The sequence below is a fragment of the Lepisma saccharinum genome, chromosome 9 (genome assembly GCF_977018435.1).
Source record: "Lepisma saccharinum chromosome 9, izLepSacc3.1, whole genome shotgun sequence".
Taxonomy (NCBI): Eukaryota; Metazoa; Arthropoda; class Insecta; order Zygentoma; family Lepismatidae; genus Lepisma; species Lepisma saccharinum.
In genome coordinates, this window is record NC_139237.1 from 88,549,624 (window position 1) to 88,577,256 (window position 27,633).

Sequence of the window (27,633 nt, forward strand, 5' to 3'; positions counted from 1 at the left end):
AAGCGATATTTTTTATTTATTTTATTTATTTATTTCAGAAATTGAATGCAACAGGTATATTACCCATTAATGGCTTCATTATACAATAATTTTGTGATAACATTATTGAAATATTGCACAGATGAATGTAGTATATAGACAGAAAACATTTAACAAACATATAAATCATAGGTTCTATTGTAATTTATATAATTTTAGTATATTCCTTTTCAATATTGCGGTCAGGCAAAATAAGTCCACACTGTTTTCACTTTTGATGGTATCATTAAATGTTTACACATATTCCAAATTGGGGATATTGTCAGAGCGTTGGTTCTATTACGACGGAGGCTGAAGAGTTGCCTTCTTGGTCGTAATTTGCTTGAGGGGACGTAGAAGTCGAGCTGCGACAGGGCGAAAGGAGCTTCAATGAGATTATTTAAAATTTTGTGGAGGAAAATGAGCTGATGCATGATGCGTAGGGGCATGCATATTTCGTTTTTGACGAAAAAACGAAATTTGAAAAAACACATTGTAGTGTTAATTTTTCATGTTTTTGAAAGGCGTGAGGTGCATTTTGTGACCATATTTTGTCACGAAATAATGCGAAATGAACTGCAAAAAGCGAAATTAACTCTTAAACACGAAATTCAGGGTTTATTCACCGCCGTGACACCTTCCGAGGTCTGAATTATCCTGAGAGTTATGCAATTCCCGGAAAATTGATTAATTCTGCTGTTAATATTGGAGAAGCAAAAATGGACTCCTTTACACAGAAATAAACTTAATACTCTGATAACTACATAAATGTGCTATTAGAAGTGAAATGTTAATTCTGTGGAATAAGTGTAGTTTTTAAATCAAATTTAGGATTATTTTCACAATTTTGAAACCAAAATGTCATTTTATATAGCACTTTTGATGCGATTATTCACCGCTATAACACCGATATTTTATTTTATTTACCGCTTTTGAACTCGAAATTGACTCAGTTTTTGTACCGAAATTTTGCCTTTTTATTTACCAAAAATATGTGCCTCTAATGATGCGTCTGTTGTTGAGAGTTGTTAGGTTAAAATATCTGAGAAGGTTCTCACGGGATTCCATTTGAGGGTATATACCATGTAGTTTGTACTTTAAGTGTCTTAAGAATTTACTTTGAATTTGTTCTATTTTGTTTACATCTTGCTGGGTTTGAGGGTGCCACACTATGCTTGCGTATTCAATTTTCGCTCTAACGTAAGCATTATAAAGCATAATTAAGCTTCCGACATTTTTGAACTCTTTGCATGTACGCATTATAAATCCCAGAAGTCTGTAAGCCTCGTTTGTTACAAAGTTTGTTAAGTAAATGTCTAAAAATATGGATTATAAATTGTTCATGTAGATGTGGGGAGATGGGAAAAACCTTGTAGTGCCATATCAACTTTTCAAAAAAACTTTTTACAAAAGTCACACAAAGTCCGGTAAAACTATAAAAAGTTGTTTCCTGAAAAATATCTGAAACCTCTATTTCTCCCAACATAGCTCAGGGTAATGGTCTTGCCACTCAAAGTGCAAATTCATGATATGTATGTGTATTCATGTGTGCTAATCGCCAAGATATTAATGTATTACTGTTATTGACAGAAGAGGAAGATGATTCTGAGGAGGACATTATTATTCACCCGTCAGCCTTCAAGAAAGCAGGATCTGAAACAAGGAAGGTGGAAACAAGTAAATTTGTCAAGGTATGTCCATGCATGGATATTCACGCATTCTTGCGCTCTCACTCGCACTGTAATCAGTATATATACTACAGAGAAAAAGAAACTGCAGTTTTAAACAGTGATTGCAAGAGATAGCAACAATCATTTCCACATTCTTGCGGAGAAAAGAAAAAGAAAACTGTAACACAGTTACACAGTTGAATTCCTTTTAAGGACAACTATGCACAATACTAATAACAATGTTGGTTATAATTAGATATAATCGAATTACTATTTTCGCGAAACTTGCTTGTAGAACTTCTATTAATTTCAGTGGCCTCTTGACACCATCCCCACGGGAACTCATTGCTTCACTGCTGGACTGGCTTCCGGTTCGTGTCATTTCCCTGTGGCCCGCTAGGGGCACTAGTGTAGCCAGTTCATTTGTTGCGTGCGCAGGATTTAAGTTGAGTTTCTGAACCAGAAGCCAGCCCATCAGTGAAGCAACGAGTTCCCAATTGGATGGTGGCAGAGGCCACCGAAATTAATGGAACTTCTGCAAGCAAGTTTTTCGGAAAAAGTTAGTAACTCACTTATGTCTAATTATTATCAACCGTGTCTTTAATTCCACAAACACAAATGGTTATGGAGTAGAATTTTATGAGAAATGCATGTTGTCTATATTAGGGGTTGGCAAATCTTTTTTGTAAAGGGCCGAACATTAAATATTTTTCACTCTGTGGGCCAAGAGGCAAACTGGTGGATTTTTTTTAGATAGGCCTACTTTTTTGAGACAACATTTCACCAAATTTGGGGTCAAAGTTAGTACTCCCTATCATCAAAATAGATTGCATATGTTCATCTGTTAATGCTGACCTGTATTGAGATTTTACATATTTCATCTTTGAAAATGTCTATTAAAACGAGAACAAAATGTCGCAGAACAGCGATACACGTGGCACTGGTAACGCTGCCTAATTATAACTGCGTGTCATCACAGCGAAGGCCATAAAGGAACATGCAAATGTGAAGCCCAGGTCCGTCTAGTAGCGAGCGGGGAGCATTGACCCTGTGCGAAGCTAGCTAGGAGCACCACACATACGGTCTTTCTCTCAACTCGAAGTTGGCCCTTAGAGCGCGTAACCAGCCATAGACGCAATACTTATCGACAAACGTAGGAATGTTCCTATACACTGCAAAAAACGCTGAAATATTAATTTCATATAATTTTCGTTTCATTAAATATTATCACACTTTGAAATTTTTAAGAATTTGGAAATGTAAAAAAAATTCCATTCTTAGCTCATGGGCCATAGAAAAAGAGGCGGCGGGCCGTAGTTTGCCGACCTCTGGTCTATATTCACACCTTTCAAACTACAAGAATATTTGTTCTTAAGTTTTAATGAAAAACTCAATATGCTGACCAAGGCAGAAATTTATTTTATTATAAAACACAAACTAAACGTTACGTTTCAACCTTCTAGCAAGGTCTTCTTCAGACCAAGTACATAGTCTGAAGAAGACCTTGCTAGAAGGTTGAAACATTACGTTTAGTTTGTTTTATAATAAAATAAATTTCTGCCTTGGTCAGCATATTGAGTTTTTCATATCATGGAAACAAGGCTTAATGGTGTTAAAAGTTTTAATGTACATACATGTTGTGCATGTTACATTATAAGACTTTTATTTCATGCATTTTTTCTTCCTACAGCAACCTGATGACGAGGGAAGTGACGACTCAATTGATTGGGGAAGTGAAACGGAGGAAGAATCAAGCAGCAGTGAAGATGAAGCGCAGTATACAAGTGTGAGAGAAAAATTCTTAAAGAGGTTAGTGTTGGAATTTGCTCTCTGGTGCATGCAGTGTTAAAAATATAACCCTCAGTGGAAATATTTCTCTATTTATTTGTATGATTATGGAAAGCATCGCATTGATTTTTTTACCATATGTATATACATGTATGGTAAAAATTTAATAATATTTCAATGTGTTGCTGTGATGGTTTTGCTTCAAGCCAAAGGTTCCTCTAAAGGTTAACAACTATTTCAGGCAATGTTTTCTTCTCTTGCAGAACTACAGACAAGGAGGATGAAGAGGATAAAAAGAAGAAGGAGAAGAAAGACAGAAAAGACAAAGAAAGGAAGAGGCCCAGAAAGGAAGAAGATGAAGATGAAGGAGAATGGCAAACTGTTAAAGGAGGGGCTGCCATTCCATCTGTAAGTTTGAATCGAAGTTGTGTATACATCTTTCTATTTTTTGTTTAACTTGGTATACTTCAGCAGGCTTTTAATCTTTGATGTGGATTAAAGCTTAACTCTTCTATATTCAGCTTCGAAACCCTTGTTTTTCCTGATTTTTCGGAATGAAAAGTGTGATCTTTGACCTTTGCACAAGGTACCCAGCTGTCAAGCTCACTCCCACCTGCAATGTTGCAGGATAAAGGTTCTGGCGTGTCTGTACCTGTAGCCCATATTGTGTTTTGTCCTTATATCTGCTGAGCTCCATTTTACAGCCTCAGTAAGGAATTAGCCCACAGACACATGTGGATTTTAGTTAGGGTAGGAGACAAATGCACTCAAGATTTTTATTAAATCGATGAGTCCCCTGTTTTTTTCACATGTGCTGTTTTTCATGTCGTTTGAGAATGAGATGAACATAACTCCAGTCGGTAGAGGCACATATTTTTGGTGAATAAAAAAGCAATATTTCGGGACAAAAACAGTCTATTTCGGGTTCAAAAGCGGTAAATAAAATAAAATTTTGGTGTAATAGCGGTGAATAATCACATCAAAAGTGCTATCTAAAATGACATTTTGGTTTTAAAATTGTGAATAAAAAAGGTAAAGTGGTCCCCTGTGCATAGCACCACGCCATGAAGGCATATAGGGGGTGTGGGGGTAACGCCCCACACTTTCTTGATCCGGTTGTGAGTGGGGGTGATGTGATCAGCATCACACCTCTGACTGCCTTTACCCCCCAGGGTTTCCCCCAGGTACCCATGTTATTCGATGCTGGGTGGGTGCCGGGGCCGCTTCCATCGTTAGAAAAGTTCCCGGATTTGAACCGGCTGGGGATCGAACCCGGGACCTTTAGCATGGTAGTCAGACACGTTACCGACTGAGCCACAGCGGCTAAATTGGATTTAAAAACTGCAGTTATTACACAAAATAAACTTACCCCTTCTAATAGCACATTTATGTAGTTACCAGAGTATTAAGTTTATTCCTGTGTAAAGCGGTCCATTTTTGCTTCTCAAATATTTACAGTAGAATTAATCAATTTTCTGTGAATTGCATAACTTGCAGGATACTTCAGACTTCAGAAAGTGTCGCGTCGGTATATAAATGGTAACTTTCGTGTTTAAGAGTATATTTCGCATTTTGCAGTTCATTTTGCATTATTTCGGGACAAAACAGGGTAGAAAAATGCACCTCACACCTTTCAGAAACATGAAAAATGAACATTACAGCATGTTATTTCATATTTCGTGTTTTCGTCAAAAACAAAATTTGCATGCCTCTACCAATCGGTTTTCAGTTGTATTTAAATTAAACTCCTCTAAAGAGGTCTATTTGGAATCAATCGATGTATCTCCACTTCTAATCCTTAACAGTAAGGGCTAGTCACGTATCTCAAATGTACTGACTCTTTAAATTTGATAAATAGGAGTTACATCCACACACGAAGATGTGTAGAAGGTAATATGAAATTTGTCATGCTGTTTTTGCCTTCCGGTTGCATCGAGTCTGATGATATAAACCAGAAGTCACCCGTATAATATAATTATATTTTTTAATTTACTTATTCTATAACACAAAGATAATCCTGTTGTAGATTAATGTCAATTGTGTCCATTTTTTCAGGAGAAGCCTAAGATGTTTGCTAAAGATGCACAAATTGATGCCAACTTGGTGATCAAGAAGCTGAACGAGATCTTGGCAGCCCGAGGAAAGAAGAGAACCGACAGACGAGAGCAAATAGAACTTCTGCATGAACTCCAGATAATCTCCGATGCTCACAATCTTGGTCCGGCAGTTATATTAAAGATTAAGTTTGCCATAATTGCATCCATCTTTGACTACAATCCTAAAGTGTCAGATGCAATGAAGCCGGAATTCTGGGAGAAGTAAGTTACAAGCCCGTTTTCACTAGCTTTATAGCGATTTTTGTCACTAACAGTTTGCAGAAATTTTGGAAGTTGTGTTAATGATACACTTCCGTGTTGGAAATTTCACTTGGTGGGGGGGGGGGCTGTGTTAATGCATAGGCTTGTGGTGTACATATCTGTACTTTTTCAGTCTTCGAGTGATGCATCTTGTGAATGGTCATGCTACAGTAGGTGCTCATTGGTTCGATTCCTGAGTATGGTGGGTGCTCTAAGGTCGGAATTTTTCCAGCCTTGTCCCTGCATAACAGTGGCTGTGGGGCTCACCCATCCTCAAATCAATTGGTACCTGGGGACAACCCTGAGGAGTAAAGGTAGTCCGGAACATGGTGCTGATCACATCACATCCAAAATGGCTGAGATCGAGAATATGTGGGGCCCCTACCTCTGCATCCCCTAAAAGTGCCTTCATGGCACGGTGCTATATGCACAGGGTACTTTACCTTTTTAATTAGGTGTAGATATATTTATATTTTGTTTTTCACAGAAACACATGTGAAATAGCACATTGTAATGTTTATTTTTCATGTTTTTGAAAGGTGGGAAGTGCATTTTTCCACCATATTTTGTCACAAAATGATGCAAAATGCAAAATAACCTCTTAAACATGAAATTTAGAATATCTTTACTGGCACGACACTTTCTGAAGTCTGAATTATCCTGAGAGTTATGTAATTCACAGAATATTGAGTAATTCTTCCGTAAATATTTGAGAAGCAAAAATGGACTCCTTGCTTAATACTCTGACAACTACATCAATGTGCTATTAGAAGGAAAAAGTTCATTTTGTGTAATAAGTGTAGTTTTTAAAATCAAATTTAGGGTTTGATTCACCATTTTAACACTGAAATGTAATGTAATTTCATATACGACTTTTCATCCTGAAATGTTCCCAGTTTTTGTACCGAAACCTTGATCTTTTACTCGCCATAAATATGTGACTACTCATAGAGCTCAGAAATGTTTTTTTCCCTATTCCAAGAGGTAAATCCAATACATTGTTACCCAGATTGTAAATATTAGTAGTATAGAATAAACATTCTCTTTCCAGGCTTCTGGAGAAAATTTCCGAAACTCTGGACCTGCTTTTGGTAACCCAGGATGTTGTGATTGGAGAACACATCCTTGAGGAGAGTGAATGCTTTGACAAGACTCCCTACAGGATACGTGGTTGCATCCTAACCATTGTGGAACGGTTAGATGAAGAATTCACAAAGCTTCTCAAGGAGTGTGATCCACACAGCAATGAATATGTGGAGAGGTTGGTGCACTTTTATTTTTATCTACATCTTAGTGGTTACGTTTTCAGTGAGAGTGGATAAAAACCATTATGGCGAAGAAAGGCTGTTGGCATATACAAAATAGGGCGATAATTTTGTTTGCCTGTATTTATCAAAATATTCAGAGACAGAATTTCATATTGTTTTGCATATTAGCTTGATCTTCCTTTTCCATCATTGCAAACCAATTTTGTGTCCCTTTGTCTTTTTTTAAGTTACACAACAGGCAAATGTGCCTTTATCCTATAAAGTCCTATATCTGACAATGTCAAATAGCACATGTAATTAGAATTTATAGGAGAACAGATACCAATAATACACTGCTGGACATGTTTGTGATAACGCAATGGGTCAATAAAAGCTCTGATTCAAAGGCTAACTAAATGTTGCAGAAATTGAATTAAGTACGAATGCATAAACAATGTCCGAGCCTGTGAATGGTGCATATGGTATTACATGATCTGCCAAACATTCTGTAATATACCTACAAGCTGTCATTGCAATTCAGATGTCAAATATTAAGGTGTCCGGTTTTCTTTGTCCAGCAGTATATAAGATGTAAGCGAGTTACTAAAGATATATCCACGAAACTTACTTGTAAATGTTCTATTAATTTTGGTGGCCTCTGCCACCATCCACTTGAGAACTCGATGCTTCACTGTTAGGTTGACTTCCGGTTCCTGTTGTTGTTTCCTCGACTACCGCTACATCAGCTCAAACCCATCGCATGCAGCAGTCGAATTGGCTACACCAGCACCCCTAGCGGTAGTTGAGGAAACAACAACAGGAACCGGAAGTCAACCTAACAGTGAAGCATCGAGTTCCCAAATGGATGGCGGCAGAGGCCACCGAAATTAATAGAACATTTACAAGTAAGTTTCGCGGATATATCTTTAGTAACTTGCTTACGTCTTATATTATCAACCGCGTTGCTTATTCCCCACAACATGAATACCAATAATGTGTGAAAATGCAAAAGTACAATAGAGGGTGATTCAAAAGTCGCCATACATAGCATACAAAGTCAACCAATATGAACCCCATGAAATGCACGTGTCAATGCATTTGACCCACTCAGCTTACATAAGAAAACAAATATGTGTATCCAAGCATACATACTGTCTAAAAGAAAGAACAGTGAGTGTGCTATGTATGTATGATGACTTGTGAATCACCCTGTATAGTGAAATTAATAAAAACTATGTACGTAACCTTGCATTTCAGTATTTGTTTGCTGTGAAAAATATAAGTTTTCATTTTATTCTCTCCTGCACATCCTAGTTGACTTCTTACTTTGCTATTGCAATAAAAAAATAAATCTCACATGACATCTCAAGTGTCCAGAAAGAGATATTGATAATAGAGGTAATAATTAAAAGGTACAAAGGGGACTAATGTGAAGTCTCATCCACTTCTTACATAAATATACATTAGTTCTGTGTTGTTTTTTTTGCAAGTTACATGGAAATATAGTATACAGTGGAATTCCGATTTTGTGTTCCCAGATATTACATTTTCCCACATTATATCTTCAATCTTGATGGTCTTAACATAGTAAAATGTTATAAAATTTTTCTGGATTTTACATTTTCCTGCATTTTTTTTTTCATTGGTCCCCTGAAAAACATATAATCGAGGTTTCACTGTATCTGGAACTTCAAAATTTTGGCAGATATGGAGAATGAGGTTATTGTGAAGGATACATTACACCGTATACATTCAAAGTGTATTAATTAAATGTATATGTTTTAGATCAGCATTAATTGTATGCTACAATTTACAGATTGAAAGATGAGAAGCGAGTGTGTGCAATTATTGACAAAGTCCAAGAAAATCTGGAGCGGACAAAGGTGTCCTCAGAATTGTGCCGTGTGTATTTGAGGAAAATAGAACACATGTATTACAAGTTTGATCCAACTGTTTTGAAGCAGAAACAGGTAAGTACATTTATACTGATTCATGGGAAGATGAATAAATTGTAAATTATGTGCACATTTTGTGTTGCAAGTCAACCTGTATGTGAGGCCTCCCCTAAGGTGCAGTGTTAGTGTCGCTGCCTTGTCATCAAGGGGTCCCGGGTTCGATACCCGGTGGAGGCACATAGTGGTTCAGATCCCACTTTAAACTGTAGGTCCAGTCCCAATTAGCCTTACTGTACATAAAACGGACTTAAAACACCACATCAATCAATAAATCTGTATGTGCTAACATGTAGCAGTTGTTTCACTTAAAAGTGGCCGTAGGCATCCCTGGAAACGTTTGCCAGGTGTTATGCTATTAACATTAAAATCGAATTGTAAAAATAATAATTATATATTCTAGGGGACTCAGTCCACCAGATGAGTGATTACCCAGTACAACTGTTCTTTTTTAAAGATTTTTTTACATTTTATGCAGTTAATATCCTGAAATACATATTTTTTTTATTTTGTTACTAAGTTTTGCACAGCTCGTTCAAGATAAAGTTTTAAAATTTGATGGGGGAATTTTGTTTTATACTTTGTGCGACCTGTTGCATAAAAATCTCATTTTTAATATTTTAAAACCCATGGAACCAAATACAGTGGAACTCCGATTTTACATTCCCGGATTTTACATTTTCCCGTATAATAAATTTAATTTTGATGGTCCCAACATAGCAAAATGATATAAAATTTTCCTCTATTTTACATTTTCCCACATTTTACGTTCTTTCAGCTTGGTTCCCTGAAAAACGTAAAATTTAGGTTTCACTGTATAGGTATTCTTTGGATTAAGTGGTAGAATGTGAAAATTGAAGTTCTGACATTTTTACTGTATATTACACTCAATTGTTCGATCTAATCCCTTTTTTTACTTTGGTTATTCTGTTGGAATAATAATTAACTAATTCTATTTCTGTTATTGACTAGAAAAATAGCAACATGTAAGAGATTAATTCACAAAAAAAAGAGGATAATTTGTTTCCTTGTTACATGTTCCTGGATAAAGTCAGTTGAACCTGCATAGCAGATGTTTTCAATTCTTGTATCCTTACTTCTTCAGGGAGAGTTGCCATCCGATGTTGAAACAAGTGTCCAAGCTATGGAAAAATTGTGCAAGTATGTCTATGCCAAAGATAGCACAGATCGTTTGAGGACCAGAGCTATCCTGTCACACATTTATCACCATGCTCTTCACGATAATTGGTTCCAGGCAAGAGATCTTATGCTCATGTCACACTTGCAAGAAGCCATTCAACATTCAGACCCTTCCACCCAGGTAAGTTAAGAGAAAATTGAATCCTTAACCAAGTTATTGAATTTTAAGTCGTGGATGCCATGGAAGACCATGTCTTCCATTATTTATTTTTATAACTTTCTCATTTTCCCCCCTTGTTGGGAAACCTGATGGTAAGAGACCTGTAGGAAGGCCAAGGCCAAGATGGAGGGACAACGTTGAGATGAACCTAACAGGAATCAGTAAGGATGGAAAAGATTGGACTGATCTTGCCCAGGATAGGGACAGATGGAAGGCTTGTGTTGTGTTGTGCTTGAGTTAGTTAGTTATCCTCAATTTTATTTTTGTATTGTATATACTCCACTGCAGTGTCAAACCCTACACATTGAAAGGCCTCCCCGATGGCACAGTGGTGGCATCTTCACCTTGTAATCAAGGGGTCGCAGGTTCGATACCCGATGGAGGCACATCGTGGTTCGGATCCCACTTTAAACTCTAGGTCCAGTCCCGTTTAGCCTTACTGTGCATAAAGTGGACTAAAAGACCAATTCAGTCAATCAATCAACCTACACATCGTAAAATTAAGTACATCAATCTAGATATGCCACGTGAATCAAAAACTGAAAGTTTACTCCAGAAAATCAATAAGTGAAAAGGGGTGGGTTTTTCTTCTTTTTTTTTTTTTTAGACATAAAATGATTATATTCATGGAATTTGTTTTGCCACATTGAGTGGGAACCATACAATCTATCAGTGGCATGTTGTCTCTGTTACACGTTTATTACTTTCTTGTAGTTTACGGTTATTACAAGCATAAGAAAACAGTTTTTCGTTGTGACGTTTCAGGAGAACACATGCTCCCTTCATCATTTATTTATTTTTATCTTGACTAAAGATACAGTTATAACAATGGTTAGCAATTTTTTAAACAAAAAAAAATCTGTTATATAATGGATGTTGTCAATGTTACATTGTTGTAATATAGCAACCTAACTAAAAAGAAGCAGTCTTTTTTATTTTTATTTCAGATAAAAAAATTTGATCACATTATTTTTTTTATTTAAAATTCAAAGTCGTCATTGTTTTTACAAAGTTAACTCCATACTGGATTTATGTTACCATTTTCATTACTTAATTTATTCCAGTGTTCTTCTGCAATGAACGAAGCTTCCCAGACATTCAACTCTATGTTTCCCATCAATCTTTTTAAAACCCTTCTCTTTTTAATCAAATGCTTCTCTTCGATGATGTGAGCTGACAAACCTGTTCTTGGGTTTAGATTTATAATGCTTTTTTAATATAGCAAAATAAAATGGCTTTCACACTAACAGAATAAACCATATCAAAAAATAAGTCGCAAGAAAACTAAAGGAAAAGAGAAATACAGACAAAGATGAAAAATCTGTTGAAAAGAAATTTGTGTGCATTCCATTCCACAAGGGATTCTCACATAAAATTGCAAAATTTTTTAGAAGATTTAATTTCAAAATTGTTTTTAGATCACCAAGAAGTTTGGAATGTACATTTAATGAATTCAAAATGAGAAACTCTCTATCAGATGTGGAAACCACAGGAATATATAATATAAGTTGTTCATGTTCAAAGGATTATGTAGGACAAACAATTTAAACACTTAACTGAAAAGCTTGTTTTCTCCTCCGCAGATTCTCTACAACAGGACTATGGCTCATCTTGGCTTGTGTGCATTCAGGCATGCCAACATAAAGGATTCCCACAACTGTTTGGTTGACTTGATGATGACAGGCAAAGTGAAGGAGCTCTTGGCCCAGGGGTTGCTTCCTCAGGTACGTGATATATTAAACGTATCACTGGAGAGAGAAATATAGAAGATTACCTGAAGACAAGGCAGGGGAACCTTGATCAAAATTTTTTCAGAGGCCTGCACGTAAAGAACTTTATGCAAAATCTTGGAGAAAGTTCAAACGGGCATTCCGTGAAAAGTGGTCCTACTCCACATAAACAACAGAATGAATCAATCTGAAAATTATTATTGTTTTTAATTATGTTAACTAGGGCCAATATGAAATTTTGGCCAATACCGATAAAGTACCGATATAAAATTTACCGATAACCGATATTCTACCGATCCGATATAAAATTAGAAATGGTCCTTGAAGAATCTGAAAGGTTCATTGACCTCCTTAATAAAGTGTTTCAAGGTGACTGCAGTGCAAAAGAACTTGCATATTTAGACATTTACTTTTTTAGAAAGTAGAGCATGGAGATTATCTATAAAAATTACATCAAAATGGCAGAATTTTGCACTAATTTATCAGATATTTATTGATATATCGGATCGGTAATTTTACCGATAAAGCGATATGCCTATATCAGCCGATACCGATAGAGTACCGATTAATCGGTCCCATCCCTAGTGTTGTTTAAATGTTTGTCAATTTGCATATTTCACCAACAAAAATTACTAGCATCTGTAGCCTGTTTCCTTCAGAGGCAAATTAAGTCAAACTTTGCTACATTTTTAAAGCGTCACACACGTAACACATTTTGTTTAATGCTTTTCATGGATTCAGGCTATGTCATACTCAATTTTTTTTTCATTTCTTAGCAGACACCACAAAGTACTCATTATGAATATTTTAATCCAATCGCATGTCTAGAACCTTACATTTTATGTGTAAAATGTCACACATAATGCTAGAATCACCCAACATTTTTATTGTATTGGGATTCTGCAAAAATGAAATTTTTAATATAGGAATGGGGTAGATTAATTGAGCGGCTCGGGAGTAAAACTTGATAAGCCACAAAAATATGAAACCGAGAAAAACACAGGTTAAAGTTCATCCATTATGTTGTGGCTTATAGGTTACCCAGATGTTCCTATGTGTTTCTGATGGACACTGGCTACTAAAGGAGCTTCATTCAGTATTGTACAGCAACTGAATCCAATGTTAACTCCATTTTGAGCAGAGTGTGGGTTTTACTCCCAAGCCATTCAATTATACTCCATGCATCAGCATGAACTCGATCATATTGCTAATAGTTAGGGGCATGCATGTTTCATTTTTGACAAACAGAAAATGTGATAACACGCATTGTAGTGTTAATTTTTCATGTTTTTGAAAGTTGAGAGATGCATTTTGCTACCATGTTTTGTCACTAAATGAACTGCAAAATGCGAAATAAACCCTTAAACACGACAGTAGTGGTATTTACAATATTATAAACGCGAGAAAGTACGAACCCCCCTCAAGCAGATTTGGCTACACTTAAAACAGGCTCAACATGCCCATATGAGCTTTTTGCTCAAGTGTGGAATCTTGTCTAATCCAAGATTTTTGTAAAAATGCCCTCGGGAATTTCCTGAGAAAGTATGACCCCCCTCAGATTGATTTGTCTACACTTACAAAAGGCACTTCTGTGAGATTGTTGTCCATAAACCTGTCAAAAATATGCCCCTCTTGGCCCACACCTAAAACTACGCAAACGTATTAACACACACACACACACACCTACACCCACCCACACCCACCCACACATATTTACTTCCGGTTTACTTCCGGTCCACTTCCGGTCCACTTCCGGTTCACTTCCGGTCCACTTCCGGTTTGCCTACTTCCGGTTTAAGTTTAATTGGATACCAGGTTCACTAATATTAAAACAATGTAATTCTTCTAGAATTGCTCCGTGACTCTCTCATTTCTTACATCATAAACATATGATTTTTCACCTATGAGAATGACACTACAAATGGTGTCATCTGGTAATGTCTCCTGGAATTCACAGATAATTTTAATGTTTGTTCTGTCATTAACCACAACTTGTTTTCTTTTTGAAGTGTTGATTACAAACATGGGTCTCTGTGTTTTGAATTCATCTGGTGTGTAATACATATCTGTATTGCCAGTAGTGACACGTTTGAAAGCCGAAAATGCCTCATATAATTTAAGGAAATCATCCTTGGACATGTCTAAATTATAATTTTCTCTAGGGAATACCTCATTTCTGCCATTTTTAAGATATATGTTCTTGATGTTGCAGTTATCAAATCTACTTGAATTTTTTTCCTGATTGTTGTGTCTCCCAGTCTGAAACAATACCACCACAAAATCAGGCATGTCATATTGTATGCTGGAGAATGAGTTTGTAGCATCAAACTCATAATATGTGCCAGATGCGGGCTTCTGTACACATTGATATGTGTAAAATTGCAGAGGAATCTGTGGATTTTTTACTATATCTGCTTTGTGTTTAAGAGCGTAACTGGCCTCATATTCAACAACTGGGATTCTTAACTCCATAGTCTGAATAATGCATTTGCCTTCATCAGGTAGGGTATTGGGCAGAGCTTCTCCTGTAGGGTTTAATGTGCTGTACCTCATCAATGCATTATTATCATTTGCAGCTCTTCTAAATGTAATTCTTAACCCGCCCTTCCACATAATATCTTTGTAATCCGAGAAGAATCCTGGCAACAGGCGCATGGGGAACAGCACTGTATGATTTTTAGATAATATCTTATCACCAGCTTCAAATCCACCGATTTTGTAGTAAGAAGCTTCGGTCTTGGATAATTTTAATGTGGCCAAAGCTGTGGAGGTAATGCCGGGATAATCCACTCTGTTTATAACAACGCCATGCTTTCTGATCTCAATTTCAGAGAATAGATGTGGCACAAAATTGTCTACCAATCTTATATTAGAATTTGCCGGGTAATCTGTACCATCGAGCTTTACAACATCAAATTTGATGTATAGATCTGCTCTGTGGGGGGTGTATAAATCCATCCCCTACATCAAGATCAACCTCAATCTCTGTGTTGGGTTGATTTAAATTTGCAAATGTCCTCCTGTTTGGAGGGAATGATTGTAGCTCATAACTCTCAATATTTTCCATTGTATGTATTTTTATTTAAATATTAATCTCTATGATAGCAGTTGTTGTGGCTCCAGCAAAATCAACTAATTCTTCTTTTTCATTAGTGACCATCAATTCAATGTAATCTATTCTATTATGGCACACAGGAAAATATAATGTTGGGGATGGATTGTAGATGATTGGCTCCATGAATTCGGAATTAGGTTTGAATGTTGCAATGATGCCGGTTTGTTTGTGAGTGCCTATGCCATTTGATTTGGTGATCATACCCTCCGCCACATTACAGTGAATATTCAGAGTCTCTATGGCTAAGAATTTAGGTATATTCATAGCAGTGTGTTTGATGGCCGCTTCAAGTTTTGTGTTGTTCTCAAATCCTAACAGCTCTCCTATAGTACCCAGATCCACTGTTTCTGTAGCAGATACAATCTCTACTCTGTGAGTGACAGAATTTTGACTTAACACTACACCTCTGGGTAATTGAGCATTTAGAGTGGACAGATTATATTGCCCTGGAGTGATGACAATTTTTTGATCCCCTACTGCAATTGTGTTGTTGTGGTGTGTAATATTAGGGATTAGGTACATGCCGTAAAATGCTCTGAGAGCTATTGTTTTGGGATACACTATGTCATCATGCAATTTGAGTTTCAATATTGAATTTTGGCTGGTGAGATGGAATACCCCCATGATGTTTCAGATACCACAAGGCTTTTTGAAAATTTTCAATTGATGGTTTATTTATTTGAGACATATATCTGAGAACAGATAAACACAAATGTCCGCAATTAACATCTTTGAAGTTTTGAACACGGGCATTATTGTAATAAAGATTAGGTGATTTTAGATATTTTATTAAATTTTCAGGTGGAACACCTCCAAATGAATCAAACACAAATGCCTCATTTTTTAAATATTTAAGATAACAGATCCAGTGAGTGCCCTGATTTTTGTACTTATCCAAATTAACAATGCCACACTCTTTGTTGAGTGGTTGCTCTGGTAAAGAATCAGACATGTACACACCTCTAAAATTTTTGATGCCCAGTGGCTTGATTAAAGCTTCAATATCTTGGTTTGTAAGCGGCTCTTGTTTTTTTTAAACTTATTCATGGCTCTCTTAACACCTTTGCCTTTTTTCTCCATGGCCAGGTTATGGCGCCTCTGCTCATCTAATTCTGCCCTATTTTTCTTGGCATCTATTACTGTTTTTGCTATGGCAGCTGATCCCCCAGCCAAGCTCCCAACAGCCCCGAGAGCAGCTAAGATGGCAGGGATGGTAAATATAAACCCACCCACATGTGATTTTTTTCTTGATTGCTGTAATTTTTTTAATTGGGGGGTACTAAGCAACAATTTCATACCATGTCCCTTTGCAAGACAAGAGCTTTTTTTCTTGCGCTGCTTTTTGGTTAAAAGACTATCAATAGTTTTAAGAGATTTGAGACCTGCATAAGGTATTTGATACATAACACCCTTGGCCTTCATTGTAGGTTTATTATATACATATTCACAACCCCCACCCCAGTTTTTGTTTGGTGCTCATAGCTATGGTGGTTCCCAATGCTGCTATTTTTTCACTCAAAGAAGCATCTTTGCTTACAAATCTACCAAATGCAGCCTCTTCTAATTTCTTGTCTGCAACATGTCTCTTGTCAAGATCAGAATGTGTATTGTATGCTATGTCATGGTCTCTACAAGCAGCATCTAAAGGATTTACACCAGGATCTCCTCTGTTTAATCTATGATCCAATTTTGTACCGGGACCACAATACTGATAGCCTGGAATATGTAGTTCAAATGGCAGCTTGTTTATAATGTCATTCACCAGGCCCCGACCCTCAGAAATATTCCAAAATTTAGGTGGTAGAGTATTAATAATTTTTATAAGATATCCAATCCCTTTAGGGTCATTCACTATAAAATTAGATAATTTGGTGCTTATCATGTCCATAATTCCAACCTTTTCATTGTAAAAATTGTGGTTCCCAGCATTTTCCTCCCCAGCTATCACCAGCAACCTATCCACAAGTTTCCTGACATCATCAACCCACACAAATTCTTTAGGCAGGGTGTTGTATTGTTTGATTCCACTGCCAGTCTTGATCTGTGACCATATGGGCTTGATTAAGTTGTTGTATTTTGCCCCACTGCTCGACTTAACCCTTTTTTGTGTGGGATCATTGTTCTGGTATAGAGCATCTGATTTTATTAATATTTCTTTGTAATCCTCATAATCTTGCTCTGTATAGCTGCCAGGCCTTTTCCTAGTCATCAGTTCCCACAACCCAGGTGTGCCGGTGTACTTAACAAAAGCACCTTTTTCTCCGAGACGAGATTCTGAATAAACAATTATATCATCCCCCATAAATTTTACTCTGAAATTGCCAATTCTATGAATGATGCTCCCATCAAGCTCTGTGTCAGCATATAAGCCAAAAACCTCATCTTTGTTGTCTTTAGGTGTGGTTAAATATTTTTGAGCAAGAAGACCCAATTCAATAGGATCCTGAGTAGCTTCAATTCTTCTAGGAGCAACAGGACTAGGTGTATGAATACTGGAAAGTGGGGTGAATGGATAATCTAATATGTTCCTTGCAGCTACAGGTACGAGCTCTGTGATCAAATCTTGATTTTGCTCTGTAACAGTTTTGATATTCTTACCTAAATTATTAATAGCATCAATTACAGGCTGTTCTGTTTGTTTGTGTTTTTCATAAATTCCACGGTTCTGTGATTTCCATCCCTTGAATCTTTTTACAAGATAATCTCTTAATTTAAGATCGTCAATGATTGGTCGTTTCATGGTTGTTTATATACGTCTCTACGTCTAGAAAATCGTTGATTTTACTTCTATATTTGCCAGTATTAGGTGTTCTTGTCATATCAATTGTGACAAACCCATAACTGTCATGGTTCCAGCACCTACTGCAAAACTTGGAAAAATCATTGTAGCTCAAGTCCCCACCTACATATTCATCATGTATGTGTTTGAGGTTGGTATGATCTTGATGAAACACACATATAAAAATTGCTGTTGTCTCGGATCAGCTGCTTCGGTATTTTTGAAAAAGTCTGTGCCAGGTAGAAACAATCAATGTTTTTGTGCCGCCCCTGTGTAAAGAAATTTCTAACCTTGTTTTGATTATCCAGTATAACGTCATCAAACACAACAACAGAATTATCGAGACATTCGTGGAGTGGCTTAACATCTGGTTCAAAAGTGGCAATATCCAATCCATCATATAGCTTCATCAGCTGCTGATATTTTAATTGTTCCAAGCTCTTAGAGAAGACATACAAGTGCCTGTTTTTCCAGTCTAACCAGTTGGGTGCCAATAAAAAATTATCAACCATTAGTGTAGTTTTACCACAAGCAGATGGCCCAACAATAAGACACCTAATATTATCAGGTAGCAAGTTGCGATTTCTCTTATTCTGTTGTTCAGGTTCTGGCAGCCTTTTTATAACATCCCAGGTGCTCATATTATCACTTTGTCTGCATCGATCCAGCTGTTTTCCGGATGACCCAGCCATTTGACAAGTAACTTGTTGCCTTTTCTGCGGATGATTTTTTCTATGAGATATGTGTCAGGCTGTTTAGTTTTGCTGAGCTCTTGTTCATAGAACCTGCCTTTGAGAATTTCCCCTCGGTGATCTTTTATTATATATGTGTTAAGGGTCCCGGGTTTAACTTGAACCACTGTAAATAATTCGGTGCTCCAGTTTCTTGTAAAGCCTCTCTTGAATAAGTGCTTATATTTGCTGATTCTTACTTGATCACCCACCCTGTATTTGGCCCTTCTTGTTGTTGGCTGGTATCTAGGATAATAAACAGTCCTGATCAATTTTTGCTCATCAGATGAAGTTACTTCGGAAGGTTTCATGTTGATTGTGGAATGAACAGAGTTGTTATATTTATGTAGAAGTTCTGGAAGAATATTAATCCATTTATAATTACCTTGAAGTGTAAATTGTTTATACATAAGATTTTTTAAGGTTCTGTTGAATCTCTCTACAATTGAGGCTTTGAGATCACTGTAACTCGAGTAATGTTTTATTGCCTGGCTTTTAATAAATTGTTGAAACACTGAATTATAAAATTCTTTGCCATTATCTGTTTGCAAATAGCGCGGGGATCTTCCTGAATGATTGATGATTGTTCTGATGGCTTCTGTGACACATGTTCCAGTCTTGGATTTGAGTGGCACAGCCCAGGCAAATTTTGAAAATGTATCTATGACAGTGAGTAGATACTTGTAGCCCTTGTTGATTTTGTCTAAGTTTTTCAACTGTCCACTTGACAACTCAATCAAGTCGCTCTGCCATAAATCATCTATGCCCTTTGTGACTACTGGGAGTCTCTTAAAATTATGCCTGGCTTGTCTGTGTAATTCATCAACAATAATTTGTCTAGACATGGTATGAAAACAAGAATATTGCAACTATGGGGTGTTCAGCAGCTGAGACTGCAGGATTTTCTAAATATAATTTGTCCCCTATTTGTATTTTAAATTCCAAAGTGCCATCATCTTCAGTATAGGCTGTTTCTAATGTGTTGGGATCTGTAAAATCCTCCAATTCTACACTGGTGATTTTCACTTTGTTCTCAGCATTTGTTATTGATAAGGTAGGGTAGTGGTGTGCCTGTGGTTGATGCCAATATTTGATCTTGATTGGTCTCAGTGTGCCCCCAACAAAAAATTGGTAATAAAATTGTGCAGGGGACAGCATATATATTTTGCCACCTGGTGTAAATGGTGAATCATATTCTTTGTTGGGGATGCTGTACAATTCAAGAATTACTGTATGTTTTGGATTCTCGATTATGCCTGTTATTTCTTTTTCTGCTGTAAGCAATCTACTTGTTACAGATTCAAGGTGCTCATTGATGGTCCTAACAACATCATCATGGCCTGGCTTGATTTTTATGTCTACAACAAGTTTCTTGTATTGTTGCACAATCTCTTGAAGCTGGGTGGCAAAAACAGACAGAGCATTTGCTTGATTGGATTCCATGGTCCCTAGCTGCTGCTTGATATTAGCTACAATTTGTTGTAAATTTTCAACAACTGCCAATTTTGAATTTTGAGCAGTAAGATCATGGACCTGTCTTCTGATATCCTCAAACAGGGCATGCAGTTCATTAATATGTTGATTGGTTGGTAGAGTGGCCACTGTCTGAGTGAGTTGTTTGATCTCTGCTTGGATATTCTTGATATCTTCTGATTTCAATATCCTATTCACTGCTCTCTTAATATTTTTAAGTTCCTGTGATGTGGGAAGATTTGATACTGTATTTTGCAAAGATTCAAGTGCCAATTTCACATTATTTAATTCAGATGCATCAGCCACATTTTGCATAGCATGTTGGAGCAGGGCTATATCTGCCTGAGTAGGTGTGGATTGTTGTAAAATTTCAAGTTTTGTTTGGATATCATCGATCAAGTGATGAAAATGAGATAGCTCAGATTCAGTGTTGAGGTTTTCAAGCTATGTGATTTGTTGCTGGACACTAACAAGTGTATCTACAATACCGGGCAATCGGGATTCTTGTAAATTTGTCAAATCACTTTGCACTGCTGCTATTGTACCCTCAAGATGGGTTATGGTACTTTGAATTTTTCCAAAATCTTCATATGTTTCAAGTTGCAGCTTAATGTTGGCAACACTCCGAGTTATTGCACTCAAAGCATCAGAAGATGGCAAATTGTTCATAAAATTTTCAAGTGTCTCAATTTTTTCTTTAACCTCGGCTATGGCATTGTGCAGAGGATCCAGATTAGGTATCTGGAGTGACTGAATCTGTTCCTTTAGAGTGGAAATCACTAGATCAAAATCTTCTTGTGATTTTATGCTTTTGACAATTGTTTGGAGCTGTGCCTGGACATTATTTATTTGCTCTTCCAATTGCTGTTTCAATTGCTCGGAGTTGGTGGCCTGGGTCTTAAATTTGGCTTGAAGAGCTGCTACAGCCTCTTCCAAACTTTGAAAATTATCTAATGTGGCCAGATCAGTATATTTCTGAAGCAACAATTTGAGTTCAGAATCAATTTTAAGAAGAGGGTCCATGCATTGTGATTGCAAATTTGTAATTTCTAATTGAAGACTGGCATTGAGTGTGGTTTGTAAAGCTTGTAAATCACTTCTTAATTTCTTGACTCTGACATCAAGCATAAGAATCTCATCACTGTGATCTTCATGTCTTGTATGGCCAAAAATATCATTAGGCATTTTGTTTTAATGGTTATTTATTATAGAGTATCTGATTCTTAATTCTATAAAAAAGGGTATAAGCTTGTCATATGATCCAGGGACCTCAATATATAAGCAGTCACCAGCAGAAACAGTATATACAGTGCCAGAAATCATGTTTGAGTGCTTAATTCTATAAATATTTCTCCCTACTGAAATCTTGACATCACCCTCAGGGGTTGTAATAAATTGTAATTGACCACCTACAGGTAATTGGTAATGATTTAAATTATTGTTAAATATGTACAATGTTTTACCTGTTTCTTCATCAACATCTGTAAGTATGCTGTTCAGATGAATAATTAACAAGCCACTCAGTTTAGACAGCATATCAGGAGAGGGTTGTGGTGTCGGCAGCTCCATATTAGCCTGTTTTTTGAACCCAAATAAGTTCATGGGCATGTTTATTTATTTCAAATCATGCTCTGTAATTGGGCATTGTTTGCCACTTATCAAGTCACAATGACCCCATGGTAAAGTATGTATGCCACATGATAAAATGCATCTCTTATCATCATGTGGGTCCAGAGCCACTTTTGTTACAATATTGCTAGTCAACAAGTGATCCACACTCTGGATTCTGGATTCTGATGTTTTGATTGAATTCTGGGATTTGAGGCAATTTTCATAATCTTCAAATTGAAGATCTTTTTCAACAGTTACTTTGCCAATACCCTTGGCCTTTTTGGCAACAGTGCCACTACATGTCTCAAAAGTGTACATCTTGGCACTTAACCCAGCAAATTTCACAATAACATCACCACATGTCTCATCTTTTAACTTGCCAGGCACCTTTTTGTTGTGGGGTTGAATCTTTGTATGTTCACTGGTATCAAAGTATTGAAACAATTCAGACTGTGCAATATCTTGATAAACATCTTCTGTTTGAATATCAAGAATAAAACTATCCGTATCCATGTACATCAGTTTTACACGATCACCATAAAAAGGTTTCAACACATCATAATACAATGTTAACATATGTAATTTGGACAATTCCAATATCGCAGCCCCTACATAAATAGGTTTATCAAATTTGATCTTTGTTTTCTTCATGTTGAAAAGTGCCATGTGCTCATCATAAATTCTTCTGTAATTGAAATTAGGCTTTGCAACCAATTTTTTGCTCCGGCTGGGGTCAGTAATTATTTTAACATCGGTATGTTTTCTGACATTTTCTATAGTTTTGCCATACACTGAATTCACCATCAATTTAAACAAGCTCTTATCAAATTGGCTCTTTGCAGATGTTCGAAGCTCCGTGTTTGTATCAATGTATGGTTTCAACCATTCTGAGTGCCTGAACCTCAAAACTTTTCCAACTTTGGTCACTTGAACACCATGATTCATCAGGAACTGGAGGTTTTTGTAATATATGACATAATCCTGTTTTGGCTCTAGAGTCATCATTAGCTTCTTCTGTTTAGAGCCAGGTGAGCACTGAACCTCGGGAATTGGGGGCAGATCAGAAAATGTGTTGTGTAAATCATCAGGAATTTTCAGATCAACCTCTAAGAATATACCATAGTCACTGTCATCAAAATCCTTAAGATCCTCAATGTTGAAATCTTCAACCCATTCAAGCCCTGCATATGGTAGTTTTTGCATCATGGCATGACCATAGAGGCTGTTTGCATCTACATACAGTATATAATTTGATGGCCGTGCTGGATCATAATCAGGCAGCATAATATGCTTGTTATTTGCTCTGGCATATCTCTGGGAACATTGCACCATCCCCCCTCTTATACATTTCTCCATAAACAGATACGTATCTTGATCGTGGATCAGATCCAATTGCATTTTAGTGTTGAAAAACATTGCGGCCCATGCTAGACCCGGGGCACTGTAAAAATACACTGGGTCCAGTTTATAATTTTGCATGGAAGATTTTCTGAATGCCTGTATTATATCAGCTAAGAGGGTGACATCAAGTTTCAAATATGCCATGTGATAATCAGCAAATGTCTTGCATTTTAAATTGTTCCACATCAACTGAGCATGGTGATAATCTTCATCAGTGATTCCAGATCCTCTGATTTTGCTGTAAAACTCTTCTTGTGGTGGCAGGGAACACTCATCAAATTTAGAAAAATCTGTGACATAGTCATATGGATATACACCCTTCCGCCTAATTAATTTCAGGTCCTGATTTGGAAACGAAGCACGTGTGATTTTGAATTGATCATCAGATAATTGAGAGGCCAGTGTAGCCAGGCTAGCAGATAAAAATCTGTAAGAATCAAGAAATCTTATGTGAATAGGAACACCATCAACTTTAATTATCTTGCTAATAGATATATATTTCTCATCATTTTCAGCTAAAATATTTAAATTCTGCTTGTCAAACCCCTCGTACCTGATCAGATGATGGAAATCATAATTGGATGCTCCATGGCAAAATATGGGGACAAATCTTGGTCTCTTGATCTTAATATTACAGCTATTACACAGGGCCTGTTTATATCGACCATCTGTATGAGAATGGTGTTTCACCTTGATATTTGTATCTGAAAATTCAGAATCACATACCGGGCATTTTTCTGCATTGTTGAAATCTTTAATCTGTTTCTCTGTTAAAGGCAACATGGGCTTTGATTTTAATAAGATGTTAGATGCTATGTCACGGCACTCATTTTCTATTCTAAGTGCAAATTCTTTGATGGCATCTGGTCCCATGTATAAGTGTGGCTCACTAGCTACACCATCCCGTATAACTGTATAACAAAAACTGGAAGGTTCATGTTGTTGGTATGGTGTACTTGAAGATTCTTCGGGATCTGGATTGCAGAATGCATAAGGTTTGACGTTCGATTCGAAATCACAGACAATATATGCTGGGTGTTCCAACGAGGCTTCATACTTTTTGAATTTGCAATTTTCACTTGGATTGGGCATCACCATATGAACAGGTTTATGGTTGCCACAGTATTTCAGATGCTCAATTAACTTGTTTTTAGCAATTTCTGCATTCACTTCCCGAACCCCATTCACCATTTTTCTACCATCAAATTCAGTTAAACATCTTCTGCACGACTTGAATATTGTATTGGATTTGCCTTGTTGTTTTCTGACTAAAGCTTCAAGATTATGTATCAGAGTATAATGGTATGTATCATTCCCTTCAATTAAGAGCAGATCAATCGGAACAGCAGATTCATCATCAAGTGTACTGATTCTGAGAGGTGCTATCAAGCAATTGCCAGTGGAACAAATAAATACATTAATAGATAATTGTTTGCCATTGATGTGCCTGGCCTTTTTTTCAAATTTATCAATATTCTGAACAGACATTGGATATTCCAAACCCTCCATTGCATCGTCAAAATCGTGCTCATGCTGTTTGTAATAACTTATTCTCTGAGGATCCCTTGAAACTGGATACAGAGCAGCTAATATACACCACAAAAAGCATTTCGCGTCATTATTTTTTATATTGACCACGGCTCTTTTGTTTTTGATATTAGCAGGTAATGGCAGATATGTAGAACCTTTTAATGGGCTGAATTCAGAAATATTAACATATAACTTGTGTGATGAACCGCATAGGCTCCATCCGGACTCTTTTGCTGCAAATTCAGAGTGTTTGATATTTAATTGATTTATCAAGCTGCTTATTATTGTGTCTGAATTTGTATTTGAATATACAGGTACAGTTTCTGTTATGTGGGGCTGTGTAAATTTTGTGCCATTTGGTTTCTTATATTGTGCAAACAATTTGAGGGAGAGCTTATAAGAACCATTTTGTGCATTTAGAATTGCCTGGAGATCAGGATTTATACTGTTCAAGAAATTCTCAATGCCACATCTTGGCTCTGATACAAACCGGTGATCCCTTAATTGGCCGTTAAAACTGCTATGGATAGGTGCATAGCGTGGCTGCTTTGCAGGTCCAGCATTAACAGGTGCTTCGTGCTTTCTTTTCAGACCAGATGTTGATGATTGTGCAGAGCAAGTATCTTTATGTTTATATGTGAAATATTCCATGTTATATTCTCTATGGCATTTGGGGTAAATTATTGTGGGAGTTCTGTATTTGTCTGGGTTACAAATCTTTTGGTGCTTGGCCCAATTGGAGCTGGATATATTTTTATTGCACTGATTACAATATTTTTGATTCGGCATTTTTGTTGTTGTTTATTATATACAATTTCTTGGGGGTCAAATCTAATCTCTATGCTGGATAAAAATATCAGCTGGGTTCAACACTGTGCTGTGTGTGTGTGTGTGTGTGTGTGTATGTGTGTATACACTTAATATTTTTGGCTTTGGTATTTATATACAATTTCTTGGGGATCAAATCTAATCTCTATGCTGGATAAAAAAAGCAGAAATAGGCCACAACTTGGCCACAAGTGGACCGGAAGTGGACCGGAAGTGGACCGGAAGTGAATATGCGTGGGTGGGTGTGGGTGGGTGTAGGTGTATATAGGTGGGTATAGCCTAGTTTTAAGTATGGCCCAAGAGGGGCATATTTTTAACAAATTTATGGACAACAATCTTACAGAAGTGCCTTTTGTAAGTATAGACAAATCAATCTGAGGGGGGTTCGTACTTTCTCAGGAAATTCCCGAGGGCATTTTTACAAAAATCTTGGATTAGACAAGATTCCACACTTGAGCAAAAAGCTCATATGGGCATGTTGAGCCTGTTTTAAATGTAGCCAAATCTGCTTGAGGGGGGTTCGTACTTTCTCGGGTTTATAATACCACAAATACCACTACTCACGACATTTAGGGTTTTTTACCGACGCGACACCTTCCGAGGTCTGAATTATTCTGAGAGTTACGTAAATCATGGAAAATTGATTAATTTTGCTGTTAATATTTGAGGAGCAAGAGTGAATTCCTTTACACAGGAATGAACTTAATACTCTGATAACAAAATAAATGTCCCATTAGAAGGGAAATGTTAATTTTGTGTAATAAGTATAGTTTTTCAATGAAATGTAGGTTTTTATTCAACATTTTAACACCAAAATGGCATTTTATATACTGCTCTTGATCCCGAAATACGACTAGTTTTTGTACCGAAATCGATCTTTTATTCACTAAATATGTGGCTAATAGCCACTTTAATTGCATAGAACTACGTAATGATTATTTTTTTAATACCAACCTTTTCCAAGCTCCGTGAAATGATATTCATCCCCTTCCCCTTCTTTTCCTCCAGCGGCAGCATGAAAGAAGCAAGGAACAGGAGAAGATTGAGAAGCAAAGGCAGATGCCTTTCCACATGCACATTAACCTGGAGTTGCTGGAGTGTGTGTACTTGGTGTCTGCAATGCTGATTGAGATCCCATACATGGCTGGTGAGTTGCTTTCACGTAATTAGTTTTGCACATTTAATGTGAACACAGCAGCAATTATTAAAGTATGAACAAGTTATTCATGCTTATTATAATACTAAGGTTCCGCATCGTGGCCGTGTTGTCTAAGGCGTTATACGCTTTGGGCTCCGTCTACGGGCTGCTTGCAGGTTCGACTCTCTTGGGGGTGAAGTGTAACGACTTTTCTGCCAAGATTTTGTCCTGGGTATTAGACTGGCGGTCCTCCTCCGTGCCATGCGGTCTAAGGTGCTTTGGCTCTGACTGCAGGATGGCATGGGTTCAAGTCTGCCTGGGTTCTTGGCCTGTGTATGGGACTCTGGCAAACAACCATCATGAGGAAATAGGTGAGCTACAAGTGAGTAGCGTAACCTGGTCACGGATATCTCCTATGACAGCTGAAGGTTCTACATGCTGATCCCACGTCACCCCATTACCGGTTGAAGATTTCCACACCTCTAGATAGGATTGTGGGAGGGAGACAGGCAGTGGGCAGGGCTTCGAGGGCTGTTGCGCCATGGGTTATTGTTATGAGACTGTAAGGGGTGGATGATTGCTACCTGGAAGGTGTGTGAATGGCAACAGTGAAATCCGGCTTTTTGGTGGAGGGACAGTTGTGGCTGATCCTTAGGTTGAGGCTGTGGATCTTTAAAGCCACAGGTGTTGCAGGTACGGATATAGATGAAGTTCAAGGTGTGTTAAATTCCTTTGCGGTGAAGGATAAATTTACCTGTGGCGGTATGAATCTGAAGGGTATAGGAAGTGAGGAAAACAGTTCAGGTTTTTCACCTTGGGTGGATGGGTTTGTGAGCATACATGCGTCTGTATACACAAACACATATGTATATATGTTAGGTCATAAAAAAGTGGATACACCTATG

At 37.1% G+C, this 27,633-nt stretch overlaps 1 protein-coding gene across 1 annotated transcript in view; it reads left to right on the top strand.

The window, feature by feature from the left end:
- The window catches only part of eIF3c (eukaryotic translation initiation factor 3 subunit c), a 50,951-nt gene that overhangs the window by 14,954 nt on the left and 8,364 nt on the right, over positions 1–27,633 (top strand). The window contains exons 6-14 of the mRNA XM_083128562.1: positions 1,609–1,709; positions 3,379–3,497; positions 3,740–3,884; positions 5,532–5,794; positions 6,885–7,094; positions 8,897–9,050; positions 10,138–10,353; positions 11,976–12,116; positions 26,599–26,737. Of these exons, the coding sequence (XP_082984688.1) occupies positions 1,609–1,709; positions 3,379–3,497; positions 3,740–3,884; positions 5,532–5,794; positions 6,885–7,094; positions 8,897–9,050; positions 10,138–10,353; positions 11,976–12,116; positions 26,599–26,737 (1,488 nt within the window). The remainder of the gene's footprint in view (positions 1–1,608; positions 1,710–3,378; positions 3,498–3,739; positions 3,885–5,531; positions 5,795–6,884; positions 7,095–8,896; positions 9,051–10,137; positions 10,354–11,975; positions 12,117–26,598; positions 26,738–27,633) is intronic.